At 54.0% G+C, this 18,923-nt stretch overlaps 1 protein-coding gene across 2 annotated transcripts; it reads left to right on the forward strand.

Annotated features, from left to right (window-relative positions):
- Positions 1-2,277: 2,277 nt before the first annotated feature.
- On the forward strand, positions 2,278-14,236 carry LOC146427879 (CCN family member 2-like). 2 transcript variants are annotated; one of them, XM_085081107.1, is made up of 5 exons: positions 2,278-2,400; positions 7,830-8,043; positions 10,779-11,030; positions 11,980-12,188; positions 12,369-14,236. In XM_085081107.1, the coding sequence occupies exons 1-5, from the start codon at positions 2,338-2,340 to the stop codon at positions 12,678-12,680; spliced, it is 1,050 nt and encodes a 349-aa protein (XP_084937233.1). In that variant the 5' UTR covers positions 2,278-2,337; the 3' UTR covers positions 12,681-14,236. The 2 variants fall into 2 exon arrangements, with proteins under 2 accessions (XP_084937233.1, XP_084937232.1); XM_085081106.1 differs by lacking the exons at positions 2,278-2,400; positions 7,830-8,043 and having other exon boundaries at positions 9,021-11,030.
- Positions 14,237-18,923: the final 4,687 nt, after the last annotated feature.

Raw genomic sequence — 18,923 nt, forward strand, 5'->3', positions numbered from 1 at the left:
TTTATTCTTTGCTTTTGTTGTAAGTTGAAAACTCAATCAGCCATGGTAATGCTGGTTTAGTGTTGAATATTCCCCACAGAACTCCTGACAGGTGAGTCAGAGTGATGCATTGGGATTTTGGCTGAACAGTTCATCCGAGGCCAAGCAGCTGGTTTATGTTAAAGCAGGATTTGGAAGATCACAGTTCAAGGTGCAGCTGCTGCTTCCTGTGGAATCAGAGAATCATGGGCTGGTTTGGGTGGGAAGGGAACTTAAAGTTCATCCAACTTTGCAACCTTCCACTATCCCAGGTTGCTCCAAGCCCTGTCCAACCTGGCCTTGGACACTTCCAGAGATCCAGGAGCAGCCAGAGCTTCTCTGGGCAACCTGTGCCAGGAGCTCCCCACCCTCACAGGAAGGATTTCTTCCTAATATCTAATCCAAACCTGCCCTCTGACAGCTAAAAGCCATTCCCTCTTGTCCTATCACTGGACAAAGGGAGATGTCTTATTCTTGGAGAAGGAGGAATAGATTGAGCCACACATTGCACACTGTCCTTATAAAAAGCCACAAATATGCCATTTTCAGATGCCCTGGAGGGCTGAGAATTCAGCTGGGGTTTATAGTCTTGCCATGTGAGAAAATGAGACCAGAAGTGTGCAGCACTTTATCCCTGTCTTATTTACAAGCAGCGGGAGAATGTCCTGGGAAATGTGAGCAGCTAATTTTAGGTGACAACATAGCTCAGGGTGCCAAGCCCTCCAAAAGGAGAAGGAATGCATTCCCAGCCAGACTGCCTGGAGCTCTGACCTGCCTGAGGGCAGTGCATGTTTTTGCCACCTCCAGAACATGAAATCTTTAGTGTGCAGACAGAATTCCCTGGTGTGCCAGGAGCAGAGGTGGCTGTCATGGAAGTGATTGTGAAATCCCTGGTGTTGTGGAAGAGGAGAAGGTGCATCTGGAGGGGTTTGCACTGGGCTAATCACAGTGCAAACCCCTCCAAATCGCAACGGGCTTTCCAAGTGCTAATTCGTTAAGAGTCAGAGTTTTCTGTTTCCACACGGGGAGTGTGGAGGCTGATCTGGTGCTGCACAGGGACCTGAAAGGACCTGGATAAATTGCTGAGCTTCATTCCCAGCTAAGCTGCCCTGCCTTGGAGGCAGAAAGGAAGGAGGCTGAATTTAAATAACCAACTGCACACTCCCTGTGGTTTTTTTTTCATCTTCTGTCCTGTTTCCCAGCCCTCAGCTGGACTGGGCTATGCTGGGGGCTGCATGGCACAGTGCCTGGGCTCTGTACTGCCCTAAAAAAGGTACCAGGTAGCCTTTGCACCACTTCTCCCCGGGAAAGCTCGCTGACCCGAAGGAACAGCTCCATCTTTCTCAGGTTACCTCCTGTGCACAGCGTTTCCTGTCCGGTACCCAACTGCTCTGTCCCACTCCGGCCAGCGAGGACGGAGAGTGCCCTCTGCTGCACTCCTCCTCCTTCCACAGCAGCGCTCCGCTGGCTCTTCAACAGCAAACAAAACGATGTTTTAACCACAAACCATCTATTTCATGTTTTAAAGGTGGTCGTGCACAAACCTGGTGCTGTATGCCGGCAGCAAACTGAAAGGATCGTGACCTGAGATAAAGATGTGTGAGATCGTGCATCCATCCCAAATTCCAAAAGGACATCCCGTGTCCTTTAACCTTTCACCCAGGAGCTTTTCATTGCCTTGTAGAACACGCAGCTCCTCATGCAGGAGTTCTAGTGGTGCAGCTTTCATTCCCCGGAGCTGGCAGGGGATGCACAGCCTGATGTGGTGTCTGACAGCACCCAGCTCCCCATCCCTCCCTCCTGCCCAGGCTCTGAACACCACAAATCTCAGTTGATTCACTCCTCAGCTCCTGCAGCTGAAAAGGAACAGCTGTAGGTGGGGAAAGGGGTTCTGTGTCGGGAAAGCTGGGTCAGGCTTCACACTCGGGGAAGTAGAAAGAGGAAAATATTTTTTATTAATTTATTATTATTATTATTATTATTATTATTATTATTATTATTATTATTATTAAATAATAATAATCCTGCTTTTACTGGGGTCTGATTCACCCACGTGGAAGGTAACCAAGCTGCAGGCAGCAGTGGCAGTCCTGTAACCACCAGAGCCGCAGGAATCCACTCGTGTTCCCTGGAATTTGGGCATTTTTCATCGCACCCGTTTGGGCTCGGCTCCAGCCTGTCACTCAGCGCTGGGCCCGCCCCTTCCAGAGCGTATTTAAGGAGAAGCTGATGTACAAATTGCTCCAAAGAGCCGGGAAACCCCGAAGGAGCGCAGCGAGCAGCCGGCAGGGTGGATCTCTGCCCTTCGCAGCGCTCGGGATGCCTGGCAAGCTGGGGACAATGACCCGGACCTTGCTGCTGCTCCTGCTCACCCCTGGCTGGGTATGTAGAGCCCTGCAGCCGCTCTGCCGGGGCACTGCAGCTTCTTGCTTGGATGCATGCGAGGGCTTTGGGCTGAGAGGCTTCCCGGCTGCCACCTGCTCCCGAATTCCCCAGGGATGCTGCGCTGGCGGCAGAGCGGTGCGAGTGGCTGTGGAGCTAAAGCACACCGTGTCAGGTGTGTCACCTACAGAGCTCAGAGCTCTGGCACAGGGGAGCGGGTTTTGTTCCCTGCTGGAAGCCAGAAATCAGCCCTGGCCTGGAAGAGAATAGAGCAGAGAGAGGGGAAGTCAGTGAGTTTGTGTCATTGCAGAGTGACAGTCTCGTATCCCAATTTGTTACCATCGCCATCAATCCCCAGCTGTCACTGAATCCACCCGTGTGCTCCCAAAAGCAGTGATGCTGAGGGGAAAACGAGACTGCAGCCTCTCCAGAGCAGGATTTGTGCCTGTTCTCCTGTTAATACAAGTGCTTCAGAGAGCAGCTGATTCCTCTTGGGACATTCGTGTGCTGCTCTTGTGCCAACAGTCTCGGGAACATCACTGCCATCATTAAATTGCTGTAAGTGCCTTTTGGATCAGTGAAATTGGGTTCACAGAGCCCCTTGCAGGGCTTGGTGTGCTGAGAGAGGCAATCAGCTCCAGGCTGGTGAGGTCTGTTGGATTCTCTGGCAGCACTCAGTGTGTGGCAGCTCCTTTCCTGTCCTGGGCATTTCCTAAGGGAAATGCTGCCATTTGGGGTGGGCATCTTGGTTCTTGCCCTGGCTCAGCTTTGGCAGCACCATGTGGCTCATGTAAACAATGACAGTCAGTCCCACCAGTGTGACCCTTGGGTGTCACTCTGAAATGGGTAGTTTCCTCAAAACCTGCCCAATGCCTCGGAAATGTGACTTTTGGCTTTCTTTGAGCGTTAGGTTGGGTTCAATGACCCCAGAGGTCTTTTCTAACCTTAATGATTCTGTGATGCTTTGTGGATTGAGGCAGGAAATGAGAGCTATTATTGCTGAATCTGTTCAGAAGTAGGAGTAGCTCCAGGATTATGTTATTGTGGGAGTTGTGTTGAGGTTCAGCCTGGTCAGGTCTCCATATCACCCTGCTCTGTCTGTCAATGGGGTCACTGCTTCTTGTCTCTTCTAAGGAATTGAGGTACAATGTGCTGCAGCAGCCTTGGGAAGGTGCCTGGAGAGCCTCTAAAGGAGAGAGAGCAGGGGTTATCCACAGAAATTCAGGGTTTGAAGGATAAACTGCTGTGTCTTGGAGCACAGAAAGATCCAGCTGGGTGTTTATCACATCATTTCTACCTTGCACCATTAACCCCTGCCTCCCAAAGCTCTTTGCAAACACCCAGCTCAGCTCAAAACACACCTTTCTCTGCCCTCTGAGTGCACAGTCCAAACACATTTTGAAACATCCTCTCCAGTTTGGCTCCCTTAGCTGGTTCCCTGGGCTCCTGTGGACATTGGTCAGGAATGAGAAATCCTGATGGTGCCACGACCTGCTGCAGTGCTGGGAGCTCACATCCCAGCACTCATGCCATCCTGAGGCTGCAGGGGAAGAGGTTGTATGCAAATATGAAGCAGGAAGAACATTCTCACTTTTTCTTACCTGCAGGTAACTGGGTTTGGTGCTGGCAGCTGGCAGGGAGCTTGTTGTGGCTTGCCAGCTGAGCAGATGGCTCTGGGGAGTCAGAGGTGGAGAACACAGTGGAGCAGAGCAGGGCAAACTTCTGGTTGGAGTGTTGGCACTTCTGGGGTGGCTTGGCCATCACTCAGGGCTCCTGGGAGTCCCACAGCTTCACACACGGTGTCTGTGGTGGATGCAAGAGCTGTCAGCAAGCCAGGAGCAGGGAGAGCTGACATTCCAGGCTTTAGAACCTTCTTAAATCCATAGCCTTGACTGCTGACATTGGCTCTGTTCTGCTGCTCTCAGAGTTCACAGAAATGCTCTGCCAGCCTCAGCAGAAGCCAGGTCAAGACTGTAGTGAAGTCAGGAGCATGCCCAGTGAAGGTGGAAGTGAATTTTGGGGCAACCCCTCCTGCAGAGGGAAGAAAATAAAATGCTCTCTGAGTTGAATCCCTCTGGATCCAGGTCAGTGGCAGGTTATGTGGAAGTGTTGGTCTCTGTGTTACCCTTGGGTTTGCAACAAAGCCTTGAATTCCAATCCTGGCAGCCCTTGGGAACAGTTTGGAGAGTTCTTTGGGGCAGTTTTGGGGTGATTCTTTGGGCAGAAGAGCCAGAAGCAGCCCTTGGAAAGAATGCAGGGTGGAGGGTGCTTCGTGCAAAACCAATATAAACCTCTATTCAGCCTCTCTGAAAGGAAATTCGGTAATGGAGGACTCAAGGAAGTCAGTCCAGCATTGACTTTCTCCCAGCTGTTCCCAACTTGAGAGACTCCCTGGCTAGGCATTTTTTCAGTGCTGTTGGGTGTGTGTGAGCCAAACCCCATTCAAGCTCATTCTCTCCTCTCCCAGGCCTAGCAGAATGGCAGGAGTTATAAATAGCTCAGGCTGCCTTTGCTCAGCAATAAAACTAACAAACAGGAGCCCAAACACCCCCAGGGGAATGGAGGGAGACACATCTGAGCTGACTGGGGGAGTGTCTGGGAGGATTTGAAAGGGTCCTGAAAATCATGATGAATTGGGCTTTTGAGCTGATGCACAGCAGAGGTGGGTGCAGGGTCACCCAGCTGGTCTCTGACACACCAGAGAGCTGAATCCAGATGTTCTCCTGCTGAAAAGCAGCTGTGATACAGTGAAGAAGTGAAGCTGCTGTGCACAGGAGGTAAAACCAGGTGGGCTGGTTTGTGTGGGTAAGTTATTAAGGAAAGAACTAGTGGCAGCAATGATTAATGAGGGTGGGGAAGAAAACATACAGAACTGTAGAATCATGGAAAGGTTTGGGTTGGAAGGAACCTTAAATCCCATCCAGTTCCATGGGCAGGGACATCTTCCACTGTCCCAGCTTGCTCCAAGCCCTGTCCAACCTGGCTTTGGACACTTCCAGGGATGGGAAAACTAAGTTGGGTTTAAAACAGTTGCATTCTGTTAGCCCAAAAGAGCTTGTTTTGGTTTGGATTTCAGCAGGAGAGCTATTTTGAGAGTGTTTCTATGGCCTGTGGCTGACACTGTATTGGAAAATGCTTGTTACCATTATTTTTCCTTAAGTGCACGGATTGCATCTTAATATAGATCCTGTGTTAGGAATGCTTTGTCTCTTGTGTAATCTCCCATACCTCCCCCCACTCATCTGGGGCTGAATAACACGTTCCTTGGCAGCTCCAGCAGCTGCCTACATGGAAAAAAGTGGGGAAGATTTCTGTATTTTTAGTTCTTTTAATGCATTTCAGCAGTCAGGAATTGATTCCTGGGACATGCCAGGTCCTGGTGAGAGGCTCCAGGACAGTCAGCTGGGAACAGCTGGGCTGCAGGCAGGAGAGCCTTGTTTCCAAAATGCTTTGTGCTAGTTATCCAGGAGAATTATGCTGATTCCTGCTGAGCAGGGAGACTCTGGGAGGAGTTACCCCTCGGGATCATAGGAGAGAAAGGCTGGAGCTGTGTCAGGAGTGATTTAGATGGAGATCAGGAAAGGTTCTTCCCAGGGAATGGGCACAGCCTGGAGGCTGCCAGAGCTCCAGGAGGGTTTGGACAGCACTCTTGGGCACAGGGTGGGATTGCTGGGCTGTCCTGTGCAGAGCCAGGAGCTGGACTGCATGATCCTTGTGGGTCCTTGGGGTATTCCATGACTTTGAGGGAAGGTTCAGCCCAATCTCAGTCCACAAGTGCTGTGTTGGTGACAAAACTGTACCAAGCAGTTGGCACCTTCTGACCCCACATGAGCTAAAGTCAGAGCAACACTCAAAACAACTGGAAAAGTTTTTGTACTGTGATTGGTGACAAACACAATATCCAAGGAAGCTGTTTCACAAGTGAGGGCTGGATGGGATCTGGCAAGTGCAAACAGAGCCATAACAAGATCTATTTTTTGACCTTTTCCAAGTGTGTGTCCCCCTTCCTGCTGCCCTCAGGGGTATTTCCACCTCAGCTGCCACTCTCCTGGGGTGACAGCAGGAGGGGTCTGCCCCATTAGATGCTTCACTCTCCACCCTGCTCACAGCAGTGCTGGATCCCAGAGTGTTTTGGGACATCATCCGTGTGTGAGGGTGTGGCTAGCACAGTTTTTCCCATGGGAAGTTTTCTTGTGTTTTGTAAATAAAGATAAAGTTTGGATGTTTTGGAACAGTGTCCCAGAACTTGGGCAGTGCAGGCCTGGCCAATCAGGCCTGGGGGAAGGCTTCTGACTGACCAATCTGGGTGACTTTTGAGAACTCTATAAATGTGATGAAATCAAAACAATAAAGGTCATTCCTTCTTGCCACTGAGAACCGATGCATTCATTACTCTGCTAGCTGCTCAACAGCGACATCAGGGTTGTGTCAGCCCTGGGTGGGAGCTCAGCCATGTCCAGAGTGGTGTGTGGAATGGGGCAAGGAGGAGTTTGGATGGGCAGGATCTGAACAGAAAACCAGGCTGGAGTTGTCTCTGATGTTTCTGAGGAGGTTTTGGAGGATCTCTAGAGACCACATAATCTGCACTGTTCACCCTCAGGGTGTTACATCTTGTGCAAATCTGGGCACAGCCAGAGCTGAGCTGATGTTCCTGCTCTGAGCTGAGGCAGGACAGGGATGACACACACTCAGTGGCTGAGATGCTGGATACATCTGGGTTTTCCATAGCAGGTAAACCCCTTCAGCCATAGCTGGGTCTCTGTTTAGTGTCTGAAGTGTCCTAAAGCCAAGGGTGGGTTTCAAGATCCAGTGAAACACTGCCAAAGTGGGGCAGCTGTGCAGTCACAAGGTCCCAAGGAAGGTTGGTTGTGCTGTGATCCTTGGAAAATGGAAAGGAGAGGGCACATGCAATAAGGAATAAAGTTTGAGATCTGGGGAACAAAACAGGACTCGGGAGCTTCTGGGTTGGTTTCCAGCATCCCCACAGTCCCACTGCCTGGCTTTGGGCAAATCCTGTCACTGTGTGCATTGTTTTTCCAGCTTCCCCTGGGTATGACGCTGCTGCAGAGACTTTGATGTTTGTGCTGTGTAAAAGCTGGAGTTCCTTGCTGTTAATAATTACTACTTTATTGCTTCCAGGGAAGTGGAGGTTGAACTGCCCAGGGGACTCTGAGCTACTGCTTGTCCTGTTTGTTTTGGCTCTGCTTCCTGGAGGCATCTTTTTCCTCTTTTCCCCTTGAGCTCCAGATGAAATAGGGATGAGGAAAACATGATTCCTGTGAGCCCTTGGGAGCTGCACACACCCTCTGCAGCAGGGCTGTCTCCCCAGTCTCTGGGGTGTCTGTGCTTGCAGACAAGCTGTGTTTTTCCTCTCCCTGCCCAGCTGCCTTGCGGGAAACTTATTCTCTCTGTGGATTTTTGCCTTCCAGGTAGAACCCCAGGGCTGCACGTTCCCATGCCAGTGTCCCTCGCAGGCTCTGGAGTGCCCTGCAGGTACCAGCCACGTGTGGGATGGCTGTGGCTGCTGCAAGGTGTGTGCCAGGCAGCTGGGTGAGCTCTGCTCCCTGCACAGGCCCTGCGACCATCACAAGGGACTCTACTGTGACTTCTCCAAAATCCACAGAGGCAGTGGGATCTGCCTAGGTGAGAGCTGTGTGTGTTCTGTCCTTGTGTGGCTTTTCCGTGGTGCTTCCATCAGAATATCCTTAGAGCTTTATCCAGGGTGGTGCTGGGAGATCAATGCCAGCTGTGAGAGCAGCAGATCCCCTGGTGGTGTGGAGCAGAAAGACCTTGCAAAGTGAGGGCTTTGCTGCCCTTGTGAAATCCTTGCTCATTTCTGTTCCTTTGGCTAACTAGAAAAGCATTCTGGGAATGACTCAGCTGAACTAGAGGTGAAAAACAAGTTCCAGAATTGTAAAACCATTATTAGAACAATCAGTGCTCCCAGTGGGGCTGTGGTTGGTCACACCTGATGCTGTTCCTATCTGCTCTGTGGTGTTGGTTAAACACATTTGTTGTGCCTCACAAGGATGGAAACTCAGAACAAACTAACGGTTAAGAACTCTGGATTTTTACAATAAAGTGTCTTTGCCATACCATGGTGGAGTCCATGTGTGCCCTTAAAAAAACACCACACCCTGGCACACCTACAGCTGGCTTCCCACAGCTCCAAAGGCATCAGGGGGGCTGTGGGAATCTCCTGTGTCCTGTGACATCCTCGGGGGACATCCTCAATCCCTGTGGGTAAATATCAGCACTCTGATCTCTTGCTGAAAGTACTTTTCCGTGGGATATCCCACCCCAAATCCCTCTGCCTTGTGCCAGGGATGGGTGTTCTGCACTTGGCTGCTTCTGTGCAAGAGGCAAAGTGTATTTCTGGCTGTAGCATGTGGGTGGGAAGAGCTGAATAACTCCTTCACCACATTGTGTCTGTGTGGAACATGAGAATTCCTGAGCCAGGTAAACACAAATGCAGAAACTGCTTTCTCTCCTGATGCCTCTTTTCATCCAGAAAAGAAAAATCTTTTTTATTTTTTTTTTTTTATTTCTAAAGCAAGCAGAAATTATTTTGATCTAGAGGAAAATCAAGTGGAGTGATCCAGCTCTTTATTCCCCAGCTCTGCCTGGCATCAGCCATCCTCAAACACCTTTTTCCCACTGTTCTGATCCAATTAAGGCTCCAAAATGTGGGAAAAGGAAGTGATGGAGGGTGATGGAGGGCACAACAGAGTGAGTGAGTTTGGGAAACAGAATCAACCCCTGGACTGGTCTGTCATTCCTTGGGAGGAGAGGGAACAGCACGATCCACTCAGAGGGATGGGACAGAGCTCAGGCTGAAAAACAGGGAAAGAGTGTTTAAAAATAAGTGTAAACTGTTGTGTGGAGGGAGGGTGGATGGAGAGCTTCCACTTTGATGGAAAAAGTGAGGATTTTGAAACATATAAAGGAGTATTTTTATCCCAATGACCTTGAAAAGATGGCAAGTTGAGATGCAGGTCTGGATAGGAACAGTCTGGAAGGATTTGTGTCCCCTCAAGGGATAGGGATGGGATGGAAAGAGATTCTCCCTTCTTGTTTGGTTCAAACATTTCCTGTCTGAAACAGTGTCCCCTGGGTGAGCAGCACTAAGGGGAAAAGATCAGGTTTCCTGGGAAGCCTCCACAAGCAGCCAAAAATCCTTCCTTTTGGTAACTTCCCCACAGAGGGTTGCATGGATTTTTTAAATGGGTTTTTTTTTTAAGGTTCAGGATTGCAGAAAGCAGCAGCTGCTGAAAACTGTCCAAAATCAGGATTTCTGTCCTATTAGCAACTCTGACATTTCAACATTTAATTTCAGGCTGAGAGAAAAAAAATACCTTTAAAATGTATATATAAATATATAAAAAAAGATCTCAAAACTTTCCATGACTTATTTAGAATACTCATTTGACTGTGTTGAAACTTTCCACTTCCATTCTATCAAAATATTTCATCTTGATCTTTATAGTATCTAAAATAATTACCAGAGCAAAACGCTTCCCTCTATGGATATTATTCCATGAGTATTTCGGTTGAGCATAAAGGAAATCTTTCATATCAAAGTGAAATAGTTCAGTTGGTTCTTCTGGAAAACATTCCTGATCTTAATCAGGTGAGAGATTTCTGCTGAAAGACTTCCACTGGGAAAGCTCTGGCTAATGCAGATATAAGAACTTGGGAGTGTTGTCATGCCTGCAGAGTAAAGGTTGCTGTTCTGTGTCAGATATTGCTGAGTTTCCTTTTTTTGGCCCATTTAAGTTTTATTGGGAGGGAGGGAAAGACTGGTAGGAGGGCTGGAGATGATAGATCCAGAGATCAGAAGGGAGAGGACTAGAAAAAATTGGGGCTGGAAGGTAAAAAAGATTAGTGCATCACAGAGGGGCCGAAAAGGTCACCACGCCAAAGTGTCATTTTCCTTTGTAGGTACATCTGCCATTGGAGAAATGCTGTTTGTAGGAGAGCATTGCCTTTTGGTCACTCAGGGGTATTGAGGAGCAAAGCCACACTCATGTGCCATGTTGGGAATGTGTCTTGCACAGCAGCACTGATTGCTCACTCTGAGCTGGCTGGGAGGAGCTCTGACAGGCAAACAGGCTCTTTGCAGGCTCTGAAGACAAATTCACACTTAATAGCTCATCCGAGTGGGGAAGGAATTTGTCTGGAGAATTTTGGGAGGATCAGCACTTCTGCAAAATCAGTGTCAGGAGCAGCCTTGATCCAGGGAGGGAAATGTGAGACATCCAGCACTGGCATGGCAGAGCAGGGGAGGGTGGCTCTGTCCCTGCTCAGGAGCTCTGTGTCCCCAAGGCAAAGCTTCACCCTTCAGCTCACTCCTCCTTCTCCTCCTCTTCCTCCCGCAGCTCACGAGGGAGCGACATGCGACCTGCTAGGCAAGATCTACCTCAACGGGGAGAGTTTCCAGCCCACCTGCAAGCTGCAGTGCATCTGCATGGATGGAGCCATCGGCTGCATCCCGCTGTGCTCCGACGACCTGCGCCTGCCGTCCCCAGAGTGCCCCAACCCCAGGAGGGTGAAGCTCCACAACAAGTGCTGCGAGGAGTGGGTGTGTGAGGAGGGCAGCAAGGAGAATGGCTTTGGAACGGCCATGGCGGGTCAGTGGGGATGAGGCTGGGAGCTGTTGGCTGGGGAAGAAGGGCACTGAGTGGTTTGGAGATGGTGGTGGCTTTGGGCGTCATTGTGGTGGGGTTTGGTACCAAGTGTTGGGCTGCAACACCACATCCAGCCCACCCAGCTGCTCTATCACTCCTCTTCCCAGCTAGACAGGGGGGGAAAAATAAGATGGAAAGTGATTATAGGTTGAGATAAGGCAGTCTACTAAAGCAAAAGTGAAAGTTTGCATTTGCACAAGCAACGAGACAAAAAATAGGTTTATTATTTACTTCCCATCATCAAGTGGTGTCCTGACACTTCCTGGGAAGCAGAGCTTCAGCACATGGAGCAGTTGCACCAGAAGGCAAACAATGTAAATAGTGAATACCCCCTACCTTCCTCCTCCTTTCCTTAGCTTTTATATCTGGACTGACATCTTGTGGTCTGGGATATTCCTTTGGTGAATTTGGGTCAGCTGTCCTGACTGTGTCCACTCCCAGGATCTTGTCCACTCCCAGCCCCTTGATCAGGAGGGAATGTTGGAGAGTCAGCACTGATGCTGTGCCAGCCCTGCCCAGCAGTAGCCAAAACCACTGGTGTGTTATCAACACCTTTCCAGCTCCCACTGCAGAGCACAGCACTGGGAGGGCTGCTCTGGGAACATCAACTCCAGCTCAGCCAGACCCAATGCAAGGTGAGACCTCAGTGGCACCATGGAAAGGTTCCTGTGTCCTGAAGTGCCACAGCAGACCTGGCTGGAGTTGAGCTGTGTAGCAAACAGCTCCTTCTCACCTGCATCCTCCTCCTGCTGAGAGGCCAAGCATCTCATGAGATGGGGCAGACCTTTGCTGCTGCTCCTGAAGTGTTAGACTGAGTTGGGAGCAGCCATGGAGCTGCCATGCTTTGTCCCAAGCCCTGAGCCTTTCCCCGTGTCTCTTTCTCATGGCTCAGTGTTCAGGGAGGATCCAGCTCACAAGCCAGAGCTCAACAACCTGCAGGAGAACTGCCTGGTGCAGACCACAGAGTGGAGCATGTGCTCCCGGAGCTGCGGAATGGGCATCTCCACCCGGGTGACCAATGACAACCCCCAGTGCCGCCTGCAGAAGGAGACCAGGCTCTGCATGGTCCGGCCCTGCAACTTCTCCGTGGAGAAAACCAAGGTATGGTGCTGGAGGAGAGGTGACATGGCACCCCAAATGTCAGGGACAACTTTGGGAATGCTTCTGGTTCACTGGGTTCGCTCTGTGCTTCCACTTTGTGTCCCATTGCCCAGCGATGGGGTTGGAGCACAATGCATCTTTGCTGTCATGTCCGTTTTAATCCATCCTCTCTCTCCCTAGAAGGGGAAGAAGTGTGTGAGGACCCCAAAGCAGCGCCAGAGGCTCCACTTTGAGTTCTCGGGGTGCACCAGCACGCGCTCCTACCGGCCCCGGTTCTGCGGCAGCTGCTCGGACGGGCGCTGCTGCACCCCCTTCCTCAGCAGCACTGTGGATGTGGAGTTCCGCTGCCCTGAGGGGGATTCCTTCCAGAGAAAGATGATGTTCATCAAGGTGTGCTCCTGCCACTATGACTGCCCCCGGGACAATGACATCTTCCTGGCCACGTATCACCGCCGGATGATCGGAGACCACGTCAAGGCTGAGCGGCAATAGCCCTGTGCTGCCAGACCCGAGGTGTCTGCTGTGGTTTCCTGGCTGTGTCCTGGGATGATGCAGCCTCTTCCCCCTCAGCAGTGCTTTCCACAGCAACACCAGGGGTTCCAGTGGTTTTTCCAACGAGCTGAGGGGGAGAGCCCCAGCTGCCCAGCCCCCTGATTCCCACCCATGGGGGTGCAAAGGTCAGTGAAGGAACCAGAATCAGGCTTGAGCTGCAAACTTGTTCTGTATTCCCACTGGCCAGAGGGGAGAGTGGATCAAAGTGATGTGGCTCCAGCCCAGAGCACAGTTCCTGATCCAGACTCTAGGAGTTCTTCCAGCATGAACTGGGGATGGGCTAGGCTGCCACTCCAAGACACATCCCCTGCAGGTGCTGCCCTGGGCAGCTGTTAGTGCCTTGATGAGCATTTCAAAGAACCATGGAGTGGCTTGGGTTGGAAGGGAATTTAAAGCTTATGTCATTTCAACCCTCTGCCATGGGCAGGGACACCTTCCACTATCCCAGGCTGCTCCAAGCCCTGTCCAACCTGGCCTTGGACTATCCCAGGGATCCAGAAAAGCCCCAGCTTTTCTGGACAACCTGTGCCAGGGCCTCACTGCCCTTACAGGGAGGAATTTCTTCATAAGCTTGTCAGAAATGGCTCTGGGGTGGGAGAGGGACTGGAGCCCACCAGCTCACACATGCACAGTGAGGCTGCAGCTATTTCAGCTCTGAAGTCTTTGCTCTGGATGTTTGTAAGTAGGAGGAACACTGTTCAGCTCTGCTCTCCCTGGAGATTTTAAGGCACTGGCAAGAGAAATTCTCCTATTTGTAAATGGAGCAGATCCCTTCTGGAGTTACTGAGGCAGTGCCATGCAGAGCTGTTGGCACTGGAGTCTCCAGAGGTGGGATTCCCTCCTGGCCACACACCTGGCAGAGTCTCTGTGCCATTAGACACCCCATTGCCAGTCCATAGCTCCAGGAAAGGCCACCAGAGGCCTGTGCCAGTGGTGTGTCCAGAAGCACCTTGACACCTCTGTGGGACTGCTGAGGTCTTGTCAGGTGTGGAAAAATCTTCTGATTTTTAGCAGAAACATCCAGGTACAGGACCTGATCCTGTTTCTCAAATCATCCCTGCTTAGACTATTGGAAATCATGAAGAATTCCTGGTCCAGCCAGGCAGGAGCAGCAGCCCCAAGGCTTCATCTCACCGTATCTTCCTGCCCCAAATCAGAGCCTGATGCCAAGGGACAGTCCCAGCTGTCCCCAGCTGCTGCTCTGAATCTCCAGACTCTGCTGACACACCAGCTCAGGGCCCACATCCCAGCCCAGCCCCTCTTCTTTCTGTCAGCCTGTGGCAGCTGATGAGCCTTCAGCCTCCTGTAATCGATTTGAGCTGTAAATAATTTATCTGATGTTGTTTCTGTTTTTAAGGCCTTTGTACAGTCCCAGTATCCCATTGGCACAGCACTGCTCAGGCTGTTTCCCCCTGCTGAGCTTCTCTCCTGCTGTGCCTCAAACCATGCTGAGGTTGCACTTTACTCAACGCTAATAAATATATCTTTATTTTTTATATCCCTGAACTCATCACTTTGTGTGAGGCTCCTGTCTGGCTCCCCCTCTGACCTTTCCCCAGTGCTACCAGCCTGCTGGGACCAGTGCTGGGAACCCTCTGGAGAGCTGATGGCTGGGTGCTGGAGGGCAGGAGGGTGACAGGGGGTTCTTTTGCCCTTCCCAAATAGCAGCAGGATTGATGTTAGCGTTTCACAGGCACTTCTGCAGCCCACAAAACACGGCTCCTCCCTCCACTGCCTGGGGGGAGGACAAGCAGAGCCTCCCTCCGCCTGCTGAAGGACCCACAAGTCCTTAATACCCGATTAAAAATAACCCCGGGAGCAGATGTGAGCAGAAGTCGGTGATAACGGGGCCAGAACGCGAGGGGCTTTGCAGTGGCTTAACAGCTTATGGATTCATCCCCCTCTCATCACATTAGCCAGGGACTCCCCCCTCTCCCACCCCGGCACGGCGGCAGGGGCGACAGGCTCTTCCTGCCCCCAAACCTTGCTTCTCGCCGGGGAAGGCTTAGGGCTTGCAGGGAGGGGCAGGTGATGGGGAACAAACCCGTGTCAGGCTGGAGCTGCGGGGTGTTGCGGGGCTGAGCTCGGGGCAGGTTCCATGCCCGGATCTCTGGAGGCTGCAGAGGCCCTGGGAGAGGCAGCGGGGGACGCTCGGTGAGGCTCCTCGCCAGTGTCCCAGGGCGGTGACCATTAGATGGCACCAGGCACCTCCCTATGGGGACACCCCGTGCCCAGGGCAGGGTGCAGGGCGTGCAGGGTCCCTGGGGTGCTGGGGTGACCCGGCTGCTGAGAGTGACCCCGGGCAGCACCCACCTGCTCCTGCCCAGTCCCGGCACCCAGTGCCGCCGCCAGGACAGCGGAGAACACTGCCAGGACAGCGGAGAGGGCAGCGAGGGTCTCGGTGCTGGGGCCAAGTTCCATCCTGCGGCCACCTCCATCCCGTCCTGCTCCCCCTTATCTCCGCGGCCGCCGCCTGCGCGGCACCGATAACCCGGGCGTGGCCGCAGCCATGGGCTCGGGTTTGGGGGCACCTCGGTGACCGCGACGCCCTTATCAGCTCCGGCCACGCCGCAGCCTCCCGCGGTCCGTACAGCACGGGGACACCCCTGGCTCCTCCAGCCCACGGCAGCGACGGGGTTTTCCCTAAGAAAACCTAGGAAAGCAGTGAAAATGAGCAAAAAAAACCGACCGAGGCCCCGATTCTGCCGGTTTTGGGGGCGGCTGGGGGCTGTGCCGCGGCGCGGGGGGAACCCGCGGGGGCACTTCTCCTTATACGGGCCTGTGACGTCACGGGGGCGCTGGGGGGAATCTCCTGTCCCCGCCCCCTCCCGTCACCTGCAGGCCCCGCCCACTGCAGCGGCGCGCGCCGGCCACGCCCCCTCGGCGCGCTGACGGGCGGGGGCGGCAGCCAGTGGGCGCGGCCGGCGGCGAGGGGGCGGGGCTATGCTGTGACGTCAGAGGGGGCGGGGCCGGCGGTGCAGGTGGAGGCAGCGCGGAGCGGAGCGGCGCCCCGGTGAGCGGGGGGGTTGGGGGTCACGGGTGGGAGTGGAGGTCCCGCGGGTGTCAAGCCTGCTGTGGGGTCAGGGAGGTTTTGGGGGGCGGATTGGGGGGCTGTAGGGGTCAGGCAGGTTATGGGGTGCGGGGGGCTGTGGGGATCCTGGGGTGCTCGGGAGGGGTATAGGGGTCAGGCAGGTTCTGGAGGATTTCAGCCTCACTAGAGGGGCCCGTGGTGGTTCAGTGTGGTCATCGGGTGTGGGGTCACAGGAGGAGTTGTGGTGCTGGGGAGGCACACGGGGGCTCAGTGTGGTTATGGTTATGGTTATGGAGTGGGGGGTTACCAGGGGATATGGGGTGCTGTGAAGTGGAGGGTCTCCGGTGGGGTCAGGCTGGGTGTGGGGTGACCTGGGGCTGCGGGAGCCAGGGGCACCCGTAGAGGTCAAGCTGGATGTGAGGTGTTTCAGGGTGCTCAGGGTTTTAGGGGTGTGGGAGTGTCAGTCTAGGTATGGGGGATCCACAGTGGCTGAGGTGTGGAGCAGGGGGTTATGGAAAAATGGGAGATGTTCAAGGGCTGGGGGAGACCAGGGAGGCACCTGCAGTGCTCTCAGGAAGCATATAGGGTAGAAGGGAAGTGAGGTGCTCTGGAGTCAGGGGATCCCCAGTAGGATCAGGCCGGGTGTGGGGGGAATGGGGTGCACTAGGGCTGTCCTAGGAATCTGAGAGGGGCTGAGGGGGAGGATGTGGGGTGGGAGGGCTGGGGTGCTCTGAGGAGGCCCATAGTGGGTTCATGCTCAGGAGGTGGATCGGGCCCTGCCCCACGGGGAGTGCCAACCCTGGGGCTTGGATGTTCCCCCCGTAGTGTTGTTTCCGCTGATGCAGTGGAGGGGAAAGGCAGGTGCAGCCTCGAGCAGTGGGGTCCCCCTGCACCCCACAGTCAGCAGCAGCACTGGTGTCTCTTCCTGGGAGGTGGCAGCTCCCGCTTTGGCGCTTGGGTCCAGCTCTGGTTCTCGGAGCAGTCGGTGTTGCTGGGGCTGTGCCCGAGGCGCAGCAGCTCAGCCTGTGGCTTCGGGCGGCCGCGGTCTCCCCTCTCCCGCAGACCCCGCCGGGACTGTTCCCAAAGCCGGCGGCAGGGGCAGAGCTCGGGGCGGAGGGGCTGCTCGATCCCTGTCCTGGCGCCGCTCGGGGCCGCTCTGAAACCTCCCAGCGACTTCCCCACGCCCGTGGGAGGGTCGATGTCTTCACGTCTCCTCCTCGACGGGGACGCTGAGCGCTGATGTTGCAACCCGAGGCGTGTGCGGCGTGCCTGGCTGTTCCTGCAGTCTCTTCCTTTCCTGAATTTCGCCCTCCGGCAGTCGCGGTGGGACGAGGGGCTGGTGAAGCTGCTCGTTAGCCTGTGCCGGTGGCGTCTGCCTTCCCCGCTCCCTGGCGGGGTCCGAGCGGCTGGCGGGGTGGCAGGGGACAGCGGGGGACAGTGACTATCTTTAGGGCTGTGTTGCAATGGAGGGGTGTGCCTTGGCTCGGCGCTGCCGGCAGCCGCCTCCGAGCCCGAGGATTGACTTACGCCGAGGCTCCCGCATGGAGAAAACCAACATTTGCTCTGCTGTTCGTGTGTGCAGGAGGAGCCGCGGTGGGGCTGAGCCGGGGGCCGGGCAGTGTGGGGCTGATATCGGTCACACGTGTCCTGCATGCGGTCAGGACATGCGAGGTGCACGGGGCTGAGGTTTGGGGTGCACCGTCGGCCCCCGGCACTGCCACATGTCACACATGCTCTGCCACTGCCCGGCAGTGGCACCAGCCGAGCTGGAGCCAAGGGCCGGCATGGGAAAGACTACGGTGCAGAGAATCTCTGCTGCCTCGTGGGACAGAAGTCACCCTGGGGTTCTTGCAGGGTGCATCCCAGAACCTTCACCACCCCTGTGCTGCTCCCCTAAAGCTTAGCAAAGGCACAGATGCAGCTGCAGGAGAGAGCTGGAGTCAGGTCCCTTCTGCATCCTCTTTCTGCCAGACTAAACCGGTTAGTCCATGGGAGTAATTTACACCGGAGTTGGGGTGACATGGGACCGAGGTTCCGTGTTTGACTTAAGCCTTCCTCTGAGCCATTGCCCTGCTCGTGCATGCCCGCTGTGCCCATGGTGATGCAGCTACACCATGCCTGTCTCTGAGAGGAGGCAGCTGAAACTTGTGGAGCAATTTGCATCCCCCCAGGAGTACAGTTCCTCTCCCAGTTCTGGGGCCTGTATAGACTTGGGTCTCCTCCAGCTCATGGCGCTGGCAGCCCCTCAGTTTCTTGCAAAAAGTGGGGCACACGCTGCTTCTGCCTGTGGTGATGGTAACGGCGAGTCAGCAGCAGCAAAAAGTTGATCTGTGCATCAAACTGGTTCCCATGGTGGGGCTCAACCTGTTCTGTGGTTGTGGGGCTCCCCTGTCCCTTCACTTCACTATTCCTCACGCTTAGGAGAAACTTCAGGCCTTCCCGAGAGGGTTTGAAACCTGCTGAGGAGAGAAAGTGCCTTCTCATCCGCAGCGGTGCTGCTGGGATGAGGCTCCCTCTTCCCGGCGCTCAGCCTGGCAACTGCTGGAATTGCCTGCAGCCGCATCGCTCCGCACCGCGCGTCCCCCCGGGCTGGCACGGTCCTTTCGGAGCCAACGGGGAGGGGAGGATCTCTCAGAGGGAAGGCAAAACATCCCCGAGCAGGGCACTCTGAGGTTATGTTATTGATTTAATGTATAGCATGGTTTTTCTGAGCTCCCTCCCCCGCTATTCCCCGGAGGGCAGGGCAGGCTGCAGGTGGTCCCTGCCCCGGAGAGCAGGAATCGTCCTGTCTCTGCTGGGCAGTGTTTCACCTTTGTGTTCCCGGCTGCAGGAAGGGGCTCGAGGCCGTGGTGGCTGGAAGTTTGGGGTCATAATTGGCTCTTGGCCATGCTGGATGCTGCGGTTGGAGGTGTGGGAGCTGAAGTGTGATTTGGGAAGTGGGGGAGGGACTTGTCCACTGTTAGCCTGGAGGTCTCTCTCAGTGAGCTGCCCAGGAAGGAGGGGGATATCTCGGTTGTCCTTTTATGAGTTTTGAGTCATGCAGTGGTTTGTGTGAGCTGAGTTGGGATTCACCAGGAGGAGCTGCAGTTGGTTGTCCCTGTTTAGCCTGGGACAGCACCCAGGGGATAAGCAGTCTCACACATCCCAGGGAG

The sequence above is a fragment of the Lichenostomus cassidix genome, chromosome 23, assembly GCF_008360975.1.
Source record: "Lichenostomus cassidix isolate B80296 chromosome 23, HeHo_3.0, whole genome shotgun sequence".
Classification (NCBI taxonomy): domain Eukaryota; kingdom Metazoa; phylum Chordata; class Aves; order Passeriformes; family Meliphagidae; genus Lichenostomus; species Lichenostomus cassidix.